The sequence below is a fragment of the Henckelia pumila genome, chromosome 3, assembly GCF_033568475.1.
Source record: "Henckelia pumila isolate YLH828 chromosome 3, ASM3356847v2, whole genome shotgun sequence".
Taxonomy (NCBI): Eukaryota; Viridiplantae; Streptophyta; class Magnoliopsida; order Lamiales; family Gesneriaceae; genus Henckelia; species Henckelia pumila.
This window is the reverse complement of record NC_133122.1, coordinates 97179590-97199994: the sequence shown is the minus strand read 5'-3', so window position 1 is coordinate 97199994 and position 20405 is coordinate 97179590. Positions and strand designations below refer to the sequence as shown.

The 20405-nt window shown below is 36.5% G+C and overlaps 1 protein-coding gene and 1 long non-coding RNA gene across 2 annotated transcripts in view; one reads left to right on the top strand and one right to left on the bottom strand.

Annotated features, from left to right (window-relative positions):
* Nucleotides 1-849: 849 nt before the first annotated feature.
* The window catches only part of LOC140887201 (short-chain dehydrogenase TIC 32 B, chloroplastic-like), a 36084-nt gene continuing 16528 nt past the window's right edge, over nt 850-20405 (bottom strand). Inside the window, exons 5-8 of the mRNA XM_073294295.1 lie at nt 1829-1907; nt 1601-1685; nt 1476-1522; nt 850-1024 (exon numbers count right to left, since the gene is read on the bottom strand). Of these exons, the coding sequence (XP_073150396.1) occupies nt 854-1024; nt 1476-1522; nt 1601-1685; nt 1829-1907 (382 nt within the window). The 3' untranslated portion in view covers nt 850-853. The remainder of the gene's footprint in view (nt 1025-1475; nt 1523-1600; nt 1686-1828; nt 1908-20405) is intronic.
* Nucleotides 14811-17273, top strand: LOC140887202 (uncharacterized). The gene is made up of 2 exons (XR_012151763.1): nt 14811-15019; nt 17028-17273. It is a non-coding gene; the product is annotated as an uncharacterized lncRNA (long non-coding RNA).

Sequence of the window (20405 nt, the reverse complement as noted above, 5' to 3'; positions counted from 1 at the left end):
AGTTATATAGCTTTTTTGAACTCAAAATAAAAACTTCATTTATTTTGATTCAATTGATAACATTATTAGTAAAAATGTTTTACAATCTATCTACTAAAAAAAAAACAAAAAAGAAGTTGAAACAGTGCATATGAAATTTTTTTTACGATCTATGTACTAAAAAAAAAATTACAGTCTACATCACAGTGTCACTATGACTGGTAATGTACCGCCGCCTTTTATCTGATAAGGTGTATGGGCGTATCGGGACGGGGAGTTCTTAGTCGTGATCGTAGACCATTCCCTTTTATCTGATAAGGTGTATGGGCGTATCGGGACGGGGAGTTCTTAGTCGTGATCGTAGACCATTCCATTTTATCTGATAAGGTGTATGGGCGTATCGGGACGGGGAGTTCATAGTCGTGATCGTAGACCATCATTTGGAAGCGGCGGCGTCTCCTGGAGGTTGTCCTGGTCATCCACTCTTGGCTCGAGGTGGACATGGAGTTTTCAAGAACTTATAATATATGTTCAGAGTTGGTTTTGGCCGGACTTTAATGCAATCAACGTGATGAGTTACGTTACTCTCAATTTTTTCTTTTTTAAAAATGTGATGAGTTTTACCTTGGGTATATTTTGTAACTCAAATACATGTTTGTGCTTGGTTGAACAAAATTTAAGTGGATTCAAATTCAATATATATAAACTTATGTAATTTCAATAATAAATTATGGTAAATTTCAACTTATATAAATATAATAATGTTTCAATAATATATATGAAGGTAACAAACCTCCTCAGGGATTATAAAAAATGTAATCAATTTTGAGTCCATGAGAATCAGATCGTTGAGCAATGGAAATTAAAAATGAAATCAATTTTGAGCGGGATTCGTCAAATTCTCACTGAAATCCCACATATTCTTGGCTAGAAGTTGGTTTCTTGCGAACCTGTTGGGCTTGAACTCATTGCAATCCATGAAATACTTCCCCGATATGCCTTTCAAACTCGGGTGAAGCGCGACATAGCACGTTGTGGCCGCGCCCTGTGCATTACCAAAACGAATATTATTTACATTATAATATATATTTTTATCATCGTGTTCGAGTTAGTCTAGAAATATAATTAGTGCAACGAGTTATTGTAATCTCTAATTTTTTAAGTTGGCTTATATAGACTTTTGGTTCCCTAATTAATTAAAATTTGATGTTTGTGAAATAATATGTTATTTTGTTTCGTGTTTTTTTTAAAACCATTTTTCTTCCAAAGTATATATCAACATCTGGAGCTTATGTAAGTCACTTACGTCATCATTAAGATGGTAAAAAGAACCAAAACACAAAATAACCAATTTATTATAGAGACCACATTTAATTTGATAAATTAGAGGACAAAAATCCGATCTAGGTCAACTTACAAGACGATTTTTTTAACGCTACACAATGTTGATTTAGTTTTTTTATTTTTTCAGTATCAATATTGTTTGAAGATGTTACCTGAGCGATGTTCTTCCACATAAAGCAACAAACGAACCTAAAAATTTCTGAAAAAAGGGTTGGTAAATGCATGAAAACAAAACAGATAAAATCCATAAAATTTTATGAGTTTGTAGAGGTCATACTCATGCAAACACCCGAATGCTTGAAGAGATTAGTCATTATCAAGCCTGGATGCACTGAGTTAATGGTGATATTCGCCCCCTCCGCCTGCATATATATAAAGGCATTGTATCCGAAAAATAACAAGAGAAACTTAAACAACATACAATTTTGGTCCTCAATGTTTCTTGTTTAAGCATTTTAAGCCATCGCGAGCTTTAAAAACTATCACGACATCGAGGATAGGGTACCTTTAAGCGTTGAGAGAGCTCGTTGGCATGGAGGATGTTGGCTAATTTAGATTGCCCGTATGCTCTCTTCTCATCGTAACTAACATAATAAGAAATCAAGGAAAATGAATTGTGTACACAAATAACATTATGCCCATATATATATATTTACTTTAACAAGTCTATGTGCATGCATGCAATCTATGTTATATATATTTATACGGTTATATGTTATCTTTGAAATTACAAAATTATCATGAATCCATTGATGGAAAGATCTTGTCATTGAGATATAAAAGGAATGTGTATTCCTTGCAAGATTCTTTCCTAAATAACACTATCACGATCAAATTTTGTTTGATTGTTTTTTCTTTCTAAGAGTTGGATAAACCAAGTAATAATATATTGTGTGAATCCTAATGTAGTATTGTTTCCATCTTATGTAGGAACTTATTTATGGAAAGTTCTCAAACACATCAAGTATACATATTAAGCGATATTATAGCGGATGAAAAGAAACAAGAGAGAGATAAAGACAATTACTGCAGAAAATCCAGAAGCTTTGAACGTTGAAAACTGAAGAATTTCTGAAGTAATTTCCGGCCAAGTTGTTGGCATGATTTATCGTATTGCCATGAGGGTGTTGGAAATACTTGAAGACTACACTAGTGAAGTGTTGTTCGAGAGTGGTTCTTTGTTTACTTTGAGTTTTTGGCACGCGAGATTAACGCTCTATTGAGTTTATTGGTTTATTGTTATTTATTTTTAGAGTGTTATTTATTTTCTCATTCTATTGAGAAAAATAATTTATCATAGAAAGTAACTAGTATTGATTTTTTTTAAACTGAATATTTTTTTTGTGATTATTTTTTCATGAGGCATCACACAAGCACTAGTTACTTGTGCATAAATATTTATGAGTGTTTGCATACTGCATAGTTTTAATCACGTTTTTATTCTGCTGCATGTTGTCCTAGGTGTTGACAACACGATAAGACAACACATACTCTAAATTTATATTACTGATTATTCCTGTCAAGACATCAAATCCTTTCAAATAGTATCAAATTCAGCACTTGACGACACTAAGTGAGATTCTGTTTGTGATTGACAGGGATCTATCATGGACATTCCATATCTCGGCATAGAAAAAACGACCACCAACATTGGATGGATCCAACTACGCACTTTGAAAAGTTATAATGCGAGTCTACATCAAATCTATTGATGAAAGAGCATGGCAATGTATTTTAAACGGTTGGAAACCACCACAGAAGATGGATGCAGATGGTGATTTCGTCATCAAACCCGACTGAGTGGACTGCAGATGAAATACAAAATTCCAATCTTAATAGAAAAGCTCTAAATGCTATATTTACATCTGTGGATACTAACATGCTTGGATTAATCACCAACTGCATTTGTGCTAAACAGGCATGGGAAAAACTTCAATTGCACTGTGAAGGGACGGAAAGTGTGCGCAGGACCAGACTAAGGATGCTCACAACAAAGTTCGAGAGCTCGAGGATGGAAGAAAGTGAAACCATAGATGAATATGAGCATCACCTACGAGAAATTCAAACTGAGGCAACCAGTATCAGAGAATCTATCTCTAATGAATGTCTCGATGTCAATGAATCAGACTTGAAAGATGAGTCTATTTCCTTGGTTACTAATAAGTTTGGAGACTACATGAAAAGAATGAGGGACACAAAGAAAATGGACATAAATCAAAATTTCCAATCATCCCCACTCCCAAAAAACCGTCGAGGATTGGCGAGCCTGAGAAAAAGAAATCAAATAATAAAAGGACAATCACGACCCAAGATGGAAAGGAGAAATCAACAAATAGCCAAAAGAATTGACACTGTGCAGTGTCATGAATGTCAAGGGTATGACCACTATGCTAATGAATGTGCTAATAGGCTTCGTAAAAGTATGAACACTTCACTGAGTGATAATGATTTTGAAGAAGATCAAGAGCTTAGTGAGGAAGAAAGCCACACTGCCCTAAACGTGCCGATGAAAGAAAAAAAGTGGATGCAAGTTAATCCTCTAGGTGTTGCAACACCTGACCACAACACCAGTCAAAATTTGATGCACATGAATGCCTCTATACCTGAAAATTCAAATGATCAAGTAGCTGATGAGATGGAATGTCCCTGGAAAATGTTCAAAAAATGTATGAAGAGCTAGCTATATGCTGACTGGTTCACAAGAAATAAGCTAAATACTTCTTTCTTGAAGAAAAATACTGAATTAAAGGCTGATGTTGCTAAATTGGAAGTGACTTTAAGCAGCAAGGATCTGGAATTGTATAAGATCAAGGATGGACTTGGCAATGCAACCGCTACTCTTGCAAGGTATAACTCAAGCAAAAATAGGCTTGATTCTATTCTTATGATGGGAAAGATGACAAGAAATTTCTAGGATTTAGAAACAGTATGTTTGAAGTTGGTGAGTCATCAAAACCAACTGTCTTCATTAAAGAGAGAAACCATTCTTCAAAGGCACCAAAAGTGTTTCCCAAGGCCAACCATCTTCCATCAAAAGTACCAGTTTTTGCAAAAAGGCCGAATCAGAAGAACACCACTTTGTGTGTCATTACTGTCACAAACCAGGTCATATCAAACTCTACTGCTTTAAACTCAGGTATGACTATATTTGCTGGAATGCAAACCAAATGTTGCCACCAGTGTTTCCTAACACCTAGCGCAACACCTCCAAGAAAAGTCCTATGTTGAAAAAGGTTTGGGTACCAAAAGTTAAAATCACTGTAATGTAGTTTATACTTCCTTGAAAACTAAAATTTCAGGAAATTGGTATTTTGATAGTGGAAGATCACGTTACATGACAGGTTCAAAGAAATATCTCACGGACTATGTTGAACAAGAAAGTAAAAAAGTGACGTATGGAGGTGGAGCCAAAGGCAAAATTGTTGGAAAGGGTACTTTGAATGTGGAAGGAATTCCCAAGTTTCGCATTATGCTACATGCTGAGGGATTAAATGCAAACTTGATAAGCATTAGCCAACTATACGATGAAGATATTTATGTCAAATTTGGTAAAAATTTATGTGAAGTTTTTTATTATACTAAATCATGTGTTTTGATAGGTACTACTAGATCAACGGACAACTGATATCATCTAGGGGAGGAAATTCTTGCAAATACACAAAAGTGGATGATTTGTATTTGTGGCATCAAAAGTTAGGACATACTAACTTTAAAACACTGAAGAAATTGAGTCAGTTTGATGATGTTTGAGGTATTACAAAACTAAATTCATGTGTCCCTTATGTTTGTGGAGCGTGCAAAAAAGATAAAAAAAAAAAACTTACGTGTCACACCTAGTGTTGCAACACTTTAGGACAACATGCTATCTTGAACTCTTACACATGGATTTAATGGATCTTATGGGAGCTGAAATATCCAAAGGTAAGAATTACTCCTTTGTGTGTGTGTGTTGATTATTTCTCTCGTAAGTTTGGTTATAAGAGTTACTAACTTGCATAATTTTAAGGTAGCCAGAATAACGACTGACCATTATAAGGAATTTCAAAACTTTTTTGTTTACTAGATTCTGTGAAAAAAAGTGTTTCACATGAGTTTTCTGCCCCAAAATCAACCCCAAAAAATGGCATAGCCGAACGTAAGAACAAAACTTTACAAGAAATGGCTAGGGTGATGCTGAGTTCGAAAAATATCTTAAAATGGTTTTGGGCAGAGGCTTTAAACACATCATTCCATATCTCAAACCGAGTGTATTTAAGGAAATGTTCTACTATGACATCCTATGAGATTCTCATAGGAAAGAGGCCTAACCTTAAATACTTTCATATTTTTGGGTGCATATGCTACATTTTGAATGATAGAGATCACCTAGCTAAATTTGATTCCAAGAGTGATAAGTGTTTGTTCTTTGGATATGCTTCAAATAGTCGTGTCTATCGGATATTTAACTTAAGAACTAGAACGATTATGAAATCAATTAATGCTATGTTTGATGATTTTTCAGATCTAAAAGGAAAAATAGTTGAGGATGAGATTGATGATTTGCTGGAATTCACCACACCTCAAGAGAACCCAGGTGTTGTCCCAAGTGTAGTCGCACCAAGCCCAACACCTAGACTAACACGACATCTGACGGAACAAGATAGTGATCAACATGCCTCAAAGGATGGTGATGGTGGAGTGAACAATGATGGAAATAATATTCCAAGTAAAATTCAAAATAACCATCCATCATCACAAATCATTGGAGATGAACATGGAAACATGCAAACCAGAAGAAAATAGAAGGTGGATAATGATTGAGTTAGTGTGCATGAGTTCCGCATACTTTCAGGTAAGACATTCGTGTTTTATTTCCAATATTATACCAAAAAATGTGGATGAAGCATTAAAAGATGAATTTTGGGTCAATGCTATGCATGATGAGCTTCAATAGTTTGTCTGAAATGATGTTTGGTATTTAGTACCACCTCCTGGTCACAGTAACATAATTGGTACAAAATGGATTTTCAAAAATAAAACTGATGAAACAGGAAACATCGTGATGAACAAAGCGAGGGTTTTAGTTCAAGGGTATACACAGGTTGAGGGGGGTTGATTTTGATGAAACCTTAAATCCTGTTGCCCGTATTGAGTCTGTCCGACTATTGCTAGCAATTGCATGTCATATGAGAATAAAACTGTACTAGATGGATGTCAAAAATTCCTTTTTAAATATACTTTTGAGTGAAGAAGTGTATGTGATATAACCCAAGGGATTTGAAGAACCACAACACTTGGATCATGTCTACAAATTGAATAAAACACTTATGTATTGAAGTAAGAACCTCATGCATGATATTATAGGTTTACCGAATACTGCCTCAATATTGGTTTCAAAAGAGGTGAGGTAGACAAAACTCTTTTCATTCAAAAATCTAAAGGTGAAATACTTGTCTGTCAAATCTATGTAGATGGCATAATCTTTGGTGCTTCGTCTAAGAAGCATGTGGATTATTTTCTTGAGTGCATGTCTTCTACATTTGAGATAAGCATGGTAGGTGAGTTAAATTATTTCCTTGGATTTCAAGTTGTTGGAAAATTTCAAGGTTTCGGTATTGCCAAAAGAATAAGTAAATTCTCTAGGTAAACTATTTTTGTCCACGAGCCAAACTGATGACGTAAACTGGACACACTCACCCCCAGAATGAAGTGCTACCTAAACTGAGTTGAATTTGACCAGAGCCAAACTGAAGTCATCAATTGGTCAAAACAAACTAGATTGAGTTTATTAACCAAACTTCATTTAGTTTAGGGAACTAAACTGAAACAGTCTACCATGACTAAGACTGAACCCACAACATCTGTCTACCTCTTGCGGATAAAGTTTTCCGTACATAGCTGACGCCGCAAAGCTGTAGAGCCACAATGTTCCTACATAACAGAATAGTAAGATGTTGCAGTACGAATACAATTTAAATTGAAAGCGTCGTTATAATCAGTGCCTATATAAAGGAGATGAAGAACAAAAACAAGTAATAGAGTCGCGCATATTCATACATAGAGACAGAGAAACTTGCATGCAACAACTCTACGCATCTATATTCAATCAAAAGCTTCAATTGAAGAAAATGGATCAAACTGAAGACGTAAACTGAACACAAGAGTTGGGACTTTTGACAGCAAAGGGCTGACAACGGACACATGTATAACTTTGGATTCCTAGTAGACTTAGAGAGTATTTAATAGTCTAGTTAAGGCTTTTATAACAGTAATAGTGATATGGATAATATTGGCTTGTAGGCTTGGATCTAGACTTGTGGTCTTAGAGATTCTGGTATTGAGGTACGTAAGTACTGACCGAGATAGCCGACATGATATATACACTAATATATTGCATTTTATGTGCCATGTTTTACTGTCTTTTGCACATGCATGATCATATTGGACTCGTATCTCCTTAGAGATGAGTCATATCGGTAAGGAGGCTCAGCCCTATATTTTTTATATTTTTTCTATCACCGGGAGACGCTGCGACGGTGAGGACTGACGCTACAGTGATAGGGCGAGTATGTGGATGTACCCTGCAGAGTGGCTTCAGTCACTGCATATTCGATTGGCGCCCCTGAGCAAACTGTTTTAAACCAGTATTTGTATGAATCATATTTGTTTTTATATCTATGCTTTCGTATTGAGCGTTGTCACTCACGTCCAATATTTTTATATTTTCTGGACACCCTATTTGATAGAGCAGGTCTCAGACTGGGCGACGCCGGAGGATCGCGAGAGAGTGGAGACCGGGGTCTAGGGTTGCAGTGATTTTTCTTTAGTTGTTAGGGATCTGATACTCCTTTAGATTTGGTTTTATTATACTAATTTTATGGTTTTAGTGTCGATTGTATTCCGCCGACGGTGGTGTATTTGGGATTTTATTATTTTCCTCTGTTAATCTCTAATTTGATTTGCTTAAGTTAATTGCATGCTTAATTAGTTCTGATTAATAGCGGATCCGGATTGGCTCTCTAAAATCATCATACGAGAAAGGAAGTAGTTCAGTTGAACAACCTCAATTGAACTCGGTTTAGCATCGTTAGTGGTCAACTGCTGCAGTAGATAAGTTTAGGAAGATCACACCCCTACTACCCGATCATAACAAGTGTTATCAGGTCCCTTCTCATCTCTGATCATATTTCAAATGGCTACTTTGAGTGAGATCACCAAGAGCTTTTGGTACACCACTGTGGAAAACTGAACTGCCAAGAATGTTGAGACATGTTCTACGACTAAGAATATTTGGCAGCAGTTTATGAAGCTAGGCAATGAGGAGATAAATACTGAGGAGAGCAGGAGTCCATTGATTAAACCTATTGAAGAACCCTGTTTCTTAGATAGATCCTAAAGCTTCATTGATGAAGATAAAGACAGTTGTTTTATGGCTCATGATGATCAATCTTTCATCAATGAACAAACATTCAACCAGCCTTCACCTAGTGGACATATATTTGACTTTAACTCAAATTATTTTACATAAGAAGAGTTATTCAATGAACTAAACGAAATGACTGATGTGAACCAAAGACTGTTCTTAGAATTTGAGGAAGTCAAAGCAAAACAAAATGATCTTCTTGACACCTAAAATGAGCTCGGTTGGGAACATTTAGTTGAGAATATCAGTCTAAAGGCAGAGAGTGGTAAGCTCAAGACTGAAAATTGCAAGCTACAAGTTGAAAGTCAGCAGTTAAAATAAAAAAATCTGAGGCTAACTGAACTGAATCAAACTTGAAATAATTCTTCAGTTATGCTAATTGAGATGCAGGAGTCACAAAAGCCTGTTGGAGATCAGACTGGTCTCGACTTTATTAATAATGACTGCATTACTGAGTCAAGCACTCAACCAAACTAGATATGTGGAAAGGCAAATACATTCAATTTGTTAAACCTAGTTTTGTACATGAACAAAGTAATCACAATCTGCAAGATGACAAATCTGTGGAATTTAAGAACAACGATCGGAAGTTTGGAATTGGATATGTACCACAGAGCTCTTGTGCAAGACAAGACTATGAAACCTGTCGAGTCAAACACATCTCAATGAATGGAAAACACAACCACATACTCTATGAAAGATCGGTTCAAAGAAGATACAGACTAGATCAAGTTGTATGAAGGACGAAATCACACACTACACCACAATCATATCAAGCACGCACACAAATGCATCATTCACATGCACTTGTTTATTCACAACCCAAATGGAAAATTGTCAGTGGTCGACCAGTTAGGTTGATCCAAGTATGGATTCCTAAGGAACTAATCCACTAAGGGCTCACAAATACTTGGGCTACCATAGTCTAGTTTGATTTAGTACTTGCAGCTGACAAGAACTAAAGAATTAAAAATAATAATCAGTTTGGCAGGAATACATCGATCTACTGAAGAGACAAACTGATACTTCACTCTATTTTAAAGAAAAAATCACTCAACTAGATTAACGAGAATGATTAGCTTATCAAAACCTCGCAAGCTAAACAAATCGAAGGAAAATCAGTTTGAGGGAAAACTAATGAAGGGGGAACTTCAGTAGCATTTTGACACTCTAACTGATTATCCAGCCCAGAAAGATGACGCATTCCAGTCCATCTCTCACAATTAGAATCTTGTGAGACATAATGTAGCACCTAAAATCCAATCTACTAAATCACATGGATTAAATTAAATAAATATTATGATTATTATTTTTAAGTTTAATCGGTTAAAAATTATTTATCTGAATTATTTGTTAATAAAATAATAATTATTTATTCAATGATTTTATTGTAATAACTATTTAATTAATGCTTTTAATTGTTTAAGTTTATTTGTCAAAATGATTTTTATTATGAAACTTAATTGTTTTAAATATTTTAAAGGTTTAATCTTGCTTAGTTACATTATTTTAATTATTTAGTTTATTCATCTAAATGATATTAACTGCTCCACTTATTTATTTAAAATGACTTGAGTTTATTGGATAATTATTTAAATAATTTTAATTGTTTAGCTTATTTATTTAAATATTTATTGTCCAACTTATTTATTTTAAATAAATTAAGTTTGGCGATTAGTTATTTTAAATTATTTTAAATTTTTAGCTTATTTATTTAAATACTTTTAACTGTCCAAGTCGTTTTAAAGGTTTTTACTCCGCTTGTGTATTTTATTTAAATGACTTTTAAACAATCATTTAGCTTGTTTAAATTATTTTAATCGTCTTTTTATTATTTAAATATTTTACTTATTGTCGTGACATAAAAATATTTAAAGTATTGATTTTAATTTTTAAGTTAGTGTTTAAATTTCTTTAAATGTTTATTTGTTTAAATTATTAAGTTAACTACTCTTGAGATACTTGAATTTAGTGACCTTCGGCCCCGGCACGCAGCAAAGATGGACAAGGTGGAAAAACCTCAAATTCTAATTTTTGAGACCTAAAATTTATGATAGTTAAAGAAAATAAAAAAAGAAAATTTTATTTTTAAAATTCCGGGTGACAAAAATCGCGTAAGTGCATTCTTGCGCGTAATTCTCGATATTTCTTAAAATTAGCCTTTTTGGACCCTGACTAGTAAAATTCTATTATTAATATTTAAATTAAGTATTTTAAACTTAGAAATTTAAAATGAGTAAAAAATCCTAAGCCTAAATTTCTAATAGTGAAAATAACACTTTTATAAGTGTAGTAACACTTTTACATCTATCCTACACTCACACCATCTACCTATACATACACATACACACACTAATACCTATACATACATTACACTTCAAATATTACACACAACACAAATAACTCTACTAACTCTCAAGCTTCAGCCGCCCATCACTTTCTCCCCAAGTAAAGCCCTCGACTTCTTCCATTTCTCCTTCCATTCTCTTAGGCCGCCCATCCCAGCCACCAAGCCGCCGCCGTGCCGCCCCGAGGTCCACTTAGAAAGATAATTTCAACAGCTGGTCGAAGTCTTCAGCCCTCCCCTTGGTCGTTTCCTTTTCCTTTTGGGTTGCTAGACTAGGCAAGTTTTTACTCCCTTTTTTAAACCCAAACATAGAATATATATGTTTTTCTTCGTTTTTTCTCTTTGATTTCGAAATTTTCAAATTATTTTATGCATATGTGGTGAATTTGGTTCGAAAAATCAGTAGAGTAGGAATGATTTTGAAATTTATGCATATTTTCATTGCTAGAATGTTTTATGGATTGAATTGGATTGAAAACTTGCTTCTAATTGAAAATATTTGGTAATTTGAAAGAAAAATAAGAATGTACAAGTACAAATTCGATCCAATGCATGTTATAATGGTGGTTATGAATTATATATTGTGATATGCTAGCCTTTTAATTTTTATGTGTTGAAAAGTTGCAAATTTGGCTTGAGTCTTGGGCGTTTGAAATCAAAATTTTGATGAAATGGATGAAGAGGTTAAGGGGCTTCCTAAGATGTGTTATTAGGATGTAAATGTGATCTTGAAAGTGTGTTAAATGGATGATGGGCGCTGGACTTGGAGGATTCTGGATGGGGTGTTGGTTTGTAGTGTTTGAGGAAGCCGGGTGAGATCGTATAGGGTCAAACATTCGACTTGAGCTAGCACCGGACAAGTGACTATCTCAAGGGGTCTTGCTGGTCATTTAGAGAGTCTTAGAGTGTGCTTGGATAGATTCTTGGTCTGGTAGTCCATGAGGAAGGGGTTTGGAAAGCCTTAGAAATAGGAGAGCCAAAACAGAATTTTCTAGTCCATGCGGCTCGCCTCAAGGAAATGGGATCTGGTCGTGGAAGTTTTTAGGTCTGGACATGGTCTACCCTAGCTTCTCTGATTGTGTGTGATGTTGGGGTTGTGTCGGTTCAAATTGGGCTTAATTCAGATAAGATTCGAGTAGGAAAGGGGTGTTTTAAGTTGAAGTGTCATGAGCAGATTTTTCCAAAATTTAGGGGGTGTCCGGGAAAACAAATTGACCGGGATGTTTGGGTTGTCATTAAAGGATTACTAATGATCCTAGGTGTGTTTTAAGATGTGTTTGAGGTGTTGGTTTGAACGGAAGGCCTTTTGGATAAGAATGGGCTAGGTTATGGGCCGTACGGGCCGAACGCCCGAGATGACCTTTTTGGGGATAAGTCTAAATGATGCTAGAAAGGTCTATAAGCCTAAGGGTGGCCACTTATACGTCATGCATCAATTAATTCAAAATTTATATCATCCTTTTGAATCGTGTCATTTCATTCATTCAACGCCCTTATCCTTCGCGTGAGTTGACTTCAAATTATTCTTATTTTAGTCCTGAAGTATAATTATGAAAAGATGAAAAGGTGAAAAGATGAAAATTTAAATGTGAAAAGGTAAAATTAAATGTAAATTTAATGAATTAGGTGATTTGGTTGTGACTTAAACGTGCAATGTCGATCGGAGGATGCCCTGGCTCACTTGCCAAAATTAGACGTGTAGTGTGCGACCGAAAATCATCTCGGCTCCCCTACCAATCAGAGGAAAATGGGAAATGTGGCAACGGGAGAGATCTTGGCATCCTTGCCGGCATAGTACTGTAGCCATTGATTGATCAAAACCATAGTCACAATAGAGGATCTAAATTTAAAAAAGAAATGTTCATGAATGTTATGTTTTTTATTGCATATTGTGAAGGTTCTACTTAGGGCATGTGTTGTGTTACTTTCGCGAGAATTCATCGTATAATTATTATTATTTTTAGTATGATGCATGTATTTTTAACCCTCGTAATTTTTAGTACAATCTTGTTGGGCTTTTAGGCTCACTACTATGCTTGGTGCATGTTAGAATTTTGTTGAGATCGAGGGGCATAACTCTCGAGTGGACTGCGATGCGGGCACGACTCATCCCTCCGACCTATGCTAGTCTTCCGCAGATTTTCCTCGAATTTAAATGTTATTAAGTATTAATTTTGTTTATTTGGTTAATGTAAATGTAATGATTTTTAAGATTTGTTTCTTGGTCTGTAAGGATTAAATTATTAAATTTTGGATGTTTGTGATGTCGAACCTTTTCCCCTAGGTTCTCTTTCATTTTTCCCGGTCTAGTTTATCTGTGATGTTGGTTGTATTTTTAGTTGGCTGTATGTGACAGGTGGGTTTTAATATAAATAGATAGGTCATGCCAAATTTTTTGAAAAATTCGTATTTTATTTGATTATTAATTAAAGTAGAGCTAGTGGTCGTTTCACATTACCTTTTAAGGGAGAACACCAATCGATACTAAAGAGAAACAGTTTATGATAAACATCAAACAAAACATCAACTGGAGCACACTTCAACGGATCAAATACCACGACTCATAACTAAACCTTCTTATCCTTATCTTTTATTTTAAGCATTGCTGTTTTTAGCCTATCTTGATATGCTATATTGAAATTTAGTCATCAGCTGATATTAAAATTATGGTTCGCATGGACTAAAATAAAATGAACAACATAATGAATTTGAAATAGATTTTACTCATAACTGATATTTTACATTAATGTATATTTTCCATTCAACTGTCATCTTCTAAAAGCTCATCCAGACGCCTAGTTCACCCTCAGTTGTCTCCAAAAATTCTAGAGAAGAGGAGATCTTGTTTATAGTTTGTAGCTCCTTCATAAGCATCAGTAGGATAACACCTTAGGATGTGAAGATATCCTCAGACTTGGAAGTACCAAGACATTTTTTGTACTTCATTTCGATTCTAGCAAGTATTCTGGCTTCTATTGGTTCTCTTGGCAGGAGAAGTGTAGCACCTAAAATCCAATCTACTAAATCGCATGCATTTAATTTAATAAATATTAGGATTTTTATTTTTAAGTTTATTTGATTTAAATTCTTTATTTGAATTATGTGTTAATAAAATATTACTTATTTATTCAAATGATTTTATTGTGCAATTTAATTGTTTTAAAGATTTTAAAGGTTTAAGGTTTTTGCCTATTTAAATGATTTTTGATTTTAATTGTTTAGTTTATTCGTTCAAATTATTTTAACTGTTTAGCTTATTTGTTTAAATGATTTTTAGTTGTCAACCTTATTTATTTATTTTAAATAGCCTGGTTTAGCGGTTAGTTATTTTAAATTATTTTAAATGTCTAGCTTATTTATTTTAAATGCTTTTAATTTTCCAAATCATTTTAAAGGTTTTTATTTCTGCTTTTGTATTTATTTAAATTGTTTTTTTTAAACGTTAGTCTAGTTTGTTTAAATTATTTTTAATCGCTCTGCTTGTTATTTAAATATTTTACTCGTTGTCGTGACATCAGAATATTTAAAGTGTTTAATTATTGAATTTTCAAATATGGCCTAAGGTTATTAAAATTTTACGTATTATATTTTATTTAGTATTTTTTCTACCCGCTTAAACTTATGTGCTGACCCGGCCGGAAGGTAATTCCCCAACCCAGTTCACGGCCCATTAAGAGTTTCACTACCCAAGTTCTCGGCCCTGTAAGATTTCCCCCTTCTCCATTTTCATCAGACGCGATCCCTCTCATTTCTTTCTCCCCATTTCTCACGCTCAAGGGACCGGCTTCCATCTCCTCCAACTATTTCTCGCCGCCGCAGCCGCCGTTTCTTCTTCTCCGGCGTAGATTCACCTTAGCGAGCAGAGCAAGTTGTTTCTTCTTCGTTCGAGCCCTGTTCCAGCTCGATTCCAACAGCTCGAGCCCCATTTCCGAGATTTCCAAACCGAGGCAAGATTTATGGGCTTTTTGGCCACCAAGTAGATTATTATATGTGTGCTTGTCTTCCCTCTTGTTAGCATTTCGAATTTTTACTGGGTTTTATAAAGATTGTTCGTTCCTGTTCTCTATTTTTTTTTCTTGATGTCGTTCGAAGACTCTGTTCTCTTTGCATCTATCTATGCGTTTATTTCAAACCCTTTTTGGTATGTCATTCATGTTTGTGATCGGTATACATACTCAATGTTCTCTGTGTTGAATAGAGTCGTTTGTGAATCTCGATTAGTTGCTCGAGCCCCCTGTTTCCGATCACTCAGGTTTAGTCGTTCCCATTTTTGATTCCTTTGTTGTGTTGCACGTACTTGTTATTGAACTACAATGTTTTTCTGATAATGGATAGGTGCGAGTCAGATTTCATGATTAACATTCACACTTTGTCACAGTTTCGAGACTTTTGCTTGTGTTGTGCACGCTTGATTTGAGTTCTTATTTTCTTGTGTCTGGATGGTGATTTAGAGGCTGCCATGGTTGATACGTAGCTCACATGGTAGCACCTAGGTTTGGGTGAAATGTCTAGCAAGATGAGGCGAGGGACTGTTGAACAGGCATTGGAGGAATCAGGTTTTCTGAGGGCTGGGGCAGGGCTTTCACGTGCTGGGAATTTGCTCTAGGACAGGGGTTTCCTTGAGCTGGGTAGTGGCTTGAGGACAGGGGGCCTGTTTTCGAGCTGGGATTTAGCTTGAAGCAGGGCGACTCAAGCTGAGGATGTTTCGGGAAAGGGAGATTGGTCATGGGTTATTTGATAGGAGCATAGAAATCCATGTCTTAAGTGTCTAGAAAAGAGTGAGGAATAAGGAATTGGATGAGCAGTTTTTGTGCTTGCGATGGCTGTCCGGAAATGGTTGATTAGAACGGGATTACACTCATGTTTCAATTAAGCGCTCGGGTTTGGAAATAGCCTAGGATGTTAGGGAAATATCATTTAAAGTGGGAACTAATTCGGTTAAGGTTTGGTTGAGTTCTAGGCTATTGGATGTTAAGGTGCAGAATTTTAAATGTTAAGTGAGCTGCCCAGAATGATTATTGTCAGAAATTAGGGGATAAGATTGGTACCTCGAGGATAACTTCTTAATTAAGTTATAAGTGTGTGGGAGTCGTGGTTTCAAGTGGAACTCTTTTTGAATAAGGATTGGGCAAGTTATAAGTTTTACGGGAGAATCGCTCAAATTGTTCTAAGCGCAAACCTATGGTTTAGAATCTTACCCTTGGTTGCTTCCTAAATCACCATCCCGGTCATCCACATTTGAGTCTCTTGCATGATCATTGAGTAAATATTTTCAAGTACATTACATCTACTTATGCATCCTAAGTTCTTATATCAAGGCAAGAAATAAATTATGAAAGAAAATATTTTTATGAACGAAGTGAGATGATTGTGACTATAGAAATGACGTGTATGTGTGGGGTTGGGAGACGTTCTGACCTACCTTACCAAAGGATGTGTATGTGTGGGGTTGAGAGACGTCTTGACCTACCTTACCAAATATAGACGTGTATGTGTGGGGGTTAAGAGAAATATTGGTCTCCCTTACCAATTACAGGGCAAGATTGGGTTTGGTGTTATCTTGACCTCCTTGCGGTATAGTGCACTGCAGCCATGATCATGATCGAAACCACAGAGTCACAATCAAGGATCTAAGTTCACAGTTCGCAGTTCACAGTTACAGATTTCAGTTACAGTTTCAGTTACAGATCAGTTCTAATTTGACTCGACTTAGTTTATATTCAGTTTCAATCTTGTATGAGATTTAGTAAATTTTAAGAAAGTTTCCAAGTTTAAATGTGTGAGTTCATTGCATGCATTACATCTCATTCACATTTATCATTCAACTTTTCGGAGCAAGTTTCAAGGTATATTAAGTACAAGTATTTTAAGTATTAAGCATGTACTTTTAAACCCTCGTTATTTCGCCCCATATTCTTGCTGGGCCCCTAGGCTCACTACATCTACTTGGTGTAGGTATAAGTTATCTTTGTGATTGAGGGGCAAGACTATCGAGTGGACTGCGATACGGGCATGGCACATCCCTGCGACCTATGCCAGTCTTCCGCAAAATTTTATTTTATCATTTTTATGGTCTTTCATATTGTTGATGGGACAATTGTTTGTAATAAATGTTAGAATTATTGGTGGGCATGTAAATATTAAATTATATGATTTATGGACGGTTGAAATGTCGAATCTCTTTCTCAGATTTTTCGTTCACTTTGTTGGTCTAGTTTATTTAGTGTTGTCAGTTGTTTCTTTTATTTTATTATGTTTGTTGTCTGGGACAGGCGGGTTTGATTATAAATAGAGAGGTCATGCCAAAATTTTCAGAAAAATCCGCATTTAATTTAATTTAATTTAATTTAAAGTAGAGTTAGGGTCGTTTCAAGAAGTGTAGCTGTGTATGACTGCAACTCCTTTATCTTGAATTTAGTAGACATTGTCTTCAAAAAAAAAAAAAAAAATACTCTCATACCTTTTCTTTTTTCTTTCCAATGAAATCGTATCAAGAGACTTCAACAAGTCTTTTTCTTGAACATTTGGAGAGGATCCTACAGAATCCATTGTTTGCACTGATAATTTATTTTTATCTAAATTGATAATATTGCTCTGAGTTAGAGTATGCTTAAATTCGGGAAATTATGTTGTTTTTATAAGATAAACTTGGAAGAATGTGAATATTCGCACGTCTATCCACCGCCTATTATGTATGTTCACCACCTATCAGGTATCATGTGAATTCAAAAAGACGCAATAATTACATATAAAAGTTTGGAAACTCAGTCATGAAAATTAGATCAAGAGCAACTGAGTTCTGAAGTCGTAAAAGTATTTTTCAAATTGACGTGTTTATCAACAGAAAGGAGAAAATTGTTAAGATTTGAAGAGCATAAGAGCAAACTGAAGATCAGTATCGTATCTAGTTCAAAAGCTAAACTAAAGATCAGAGATAAAAATGAAGATCAATCAAAAACTGAATAATTCGAGTTCTTGAAGATTTCAAGATGTGATTTTGCCCGAAGATGGAGTTACATGCTAAGGTTTAATCAACACCAAAAAAGGAGAAATTGTTGGAATATTTCAAGGTTTCAGTATTGACAAAACGAATAAGAAAAATCTCGAGGTAAACTGTTTTTGTCCACGAGCCAAACTGAAGACATAAACTGAACACACTCACACCCAGACTGAAGTGATACCTGAGCTAAGTTGACTTTGACCAGAGCCAAACTGTATTAGCCCGTGCCCTAATTGAGTAATTAAAGGATTAATGCTAATTAATTGAATTGGGTATTGGACGGATCGGAAGCTCCGAAGGCACGATCGGAAGCTCCGAACAGGAGCGGAAGCTCCGATGAGCGATCGGAGGCACCGATCGATATTACGTCAGGCATGACGTGTGGTTGGATCGGAAGCTCCGATCAGGACCGGAAGCTCCGATCACCCCCTATCCGGAGTCATCAAGTGATATTTTGACACGTGGCAGATCAGGATCTTCGGAAGCTCCGATGGCAGGATCGGACGTTCCGATCGAGGTTCGGACGTTCCGATCAAGGATCGGAAGTTCCGATCGTTGTCTATAAATAGAAGGCCGAGACTTCACTTTCTCTTTGCCAATTCCGAGTTCTCCTTTCCTTTCTAGTCCTTTTGGAGCTGTTCTAGTCTTCTTAGGCTTGGTCCGGAGGTCGGAGAGGCGTTCGGTAGTCGTAGCGGAGTTGTGCCCAAGTTCTGGAGGCATCGACACCAAAGGGCTAACGACGGACGAAGGTATAGCTTTTGCTTCCTATAAATATTTAGGAGTATGCAATAGCTTAGTTAAGGCTTTTAGAGAACTTTAATGATAGTAGTATCATTTGGCAGTGTAGAGCAGACTATAGGCGTGGACCTAGAGTTGGTAGAGCTTGCACTGTATTGAGGTACGAAAGTACTGTTCGAGATATCCTGACTGAGTATGCATGTATTATGTGACTGCATGATTTATATGCCATGATATTATGCTGCATTCATTTGCATCTTGCTGTATCTCCTTCGAGATGTCTGTTAGTAGGGTTGTACCCTATCCTGTTAGTGGATGGACTTCCATCGATTTGGGTCCGGTGTATCCACAGTTATCTCGGTATGGGAGCCACCTCCTGAAGCGACGGCACAGCGTGCTACATACCAGGGCCCGGTCTGTCTCTGTTATCTGATCCTTGACCTCGAGTCTATAGGGAGTTCACTTTGCATGCATGTATACTCATACTCTCGCACTGAGCGTTTTATGCTCATGTCTCGTACTCTGTATTTTCTGGACACCCTATTCCATGGGGCAGGTTTGCGATTGGACGAGGAGGGTGGATCCAGGAGGGGCTAGTCAGTGGTTGGCCAGCTGGAGCTTCGTCTAGGCTTTATTACTGTTGTTTGGGTTTATACAGCTATTCGATTTGGTTGTATATATTGGATAATTACAGATTCCTTTTCTTGGGATTGTATAATGTTATTGGTTTCCGCAGTTTTATTCTGATATCTGTTTTATTAAGTTAATTGCATGCATAAGTTCTGTTTAGTAGGTGATCCGGGTAAGGGTCACTACATTTATGGTATCAGAGCATGCAAAAGATTTCTTGGGATTTAGTCTGATCTTGAGGTATTTTTGTAGATGTCAAATCGTGACGACCAGAGTTCTCATGGCAGTGTTGGTGGGCGTTGGGGTGATGCCGACCGGGAGCCTCGTCGAGAACGGCATCATCGTCACCATGACGACGAGCGTTTCACTGTGCGTCGATTCTTAGCTATGGGTCCTAAGCCCTTAGTTGGAGGTGAGTCTCCGGAGGATGCGGAGAACTGGTTAGACCGCATGGAGACGACTTTTCAGACTTTCCAATGCACCGATGAGCAGAAGGTGGAGACCCTTGGCTATCTTCTGGATGGGCGTGCGCGCAGGTGGTGGAGGTTTACTTCTGCACCTTTTGTTGCGGCGAGAGGAGTGGCCACCTGGGCCGAGTTCCGCACAGCTTTCCAAAAGCGATATTTTCCTCCAGCACTCCGACAGTCGAAGGCAGGCGAGCTACTGAGTCTGCGACAGGGAACCATGTCTATCGATGAGTATCAGCAGAGGTTCTTTGATCTGTTATCCTATTGCCCCGAGATTGCTGATAGCTCGGAGATGAAGTATAATCTGTTCCTTCAGGGCCTTAACCCTGAGATCCATGACCGTGTGGCGGTTGGTGACGACATGTCCTACGAGGGTTTGGTGAGCCGTTGTCATCAGGCAGAGGACAGCATTCGGCGGAACAGGTCTTTCTCTCAGTCGAGACCTGCTAGTTCTTTGGGTCCCCGTGCCCAAACTTTCAAGAAGTCTGGATCTTCTTT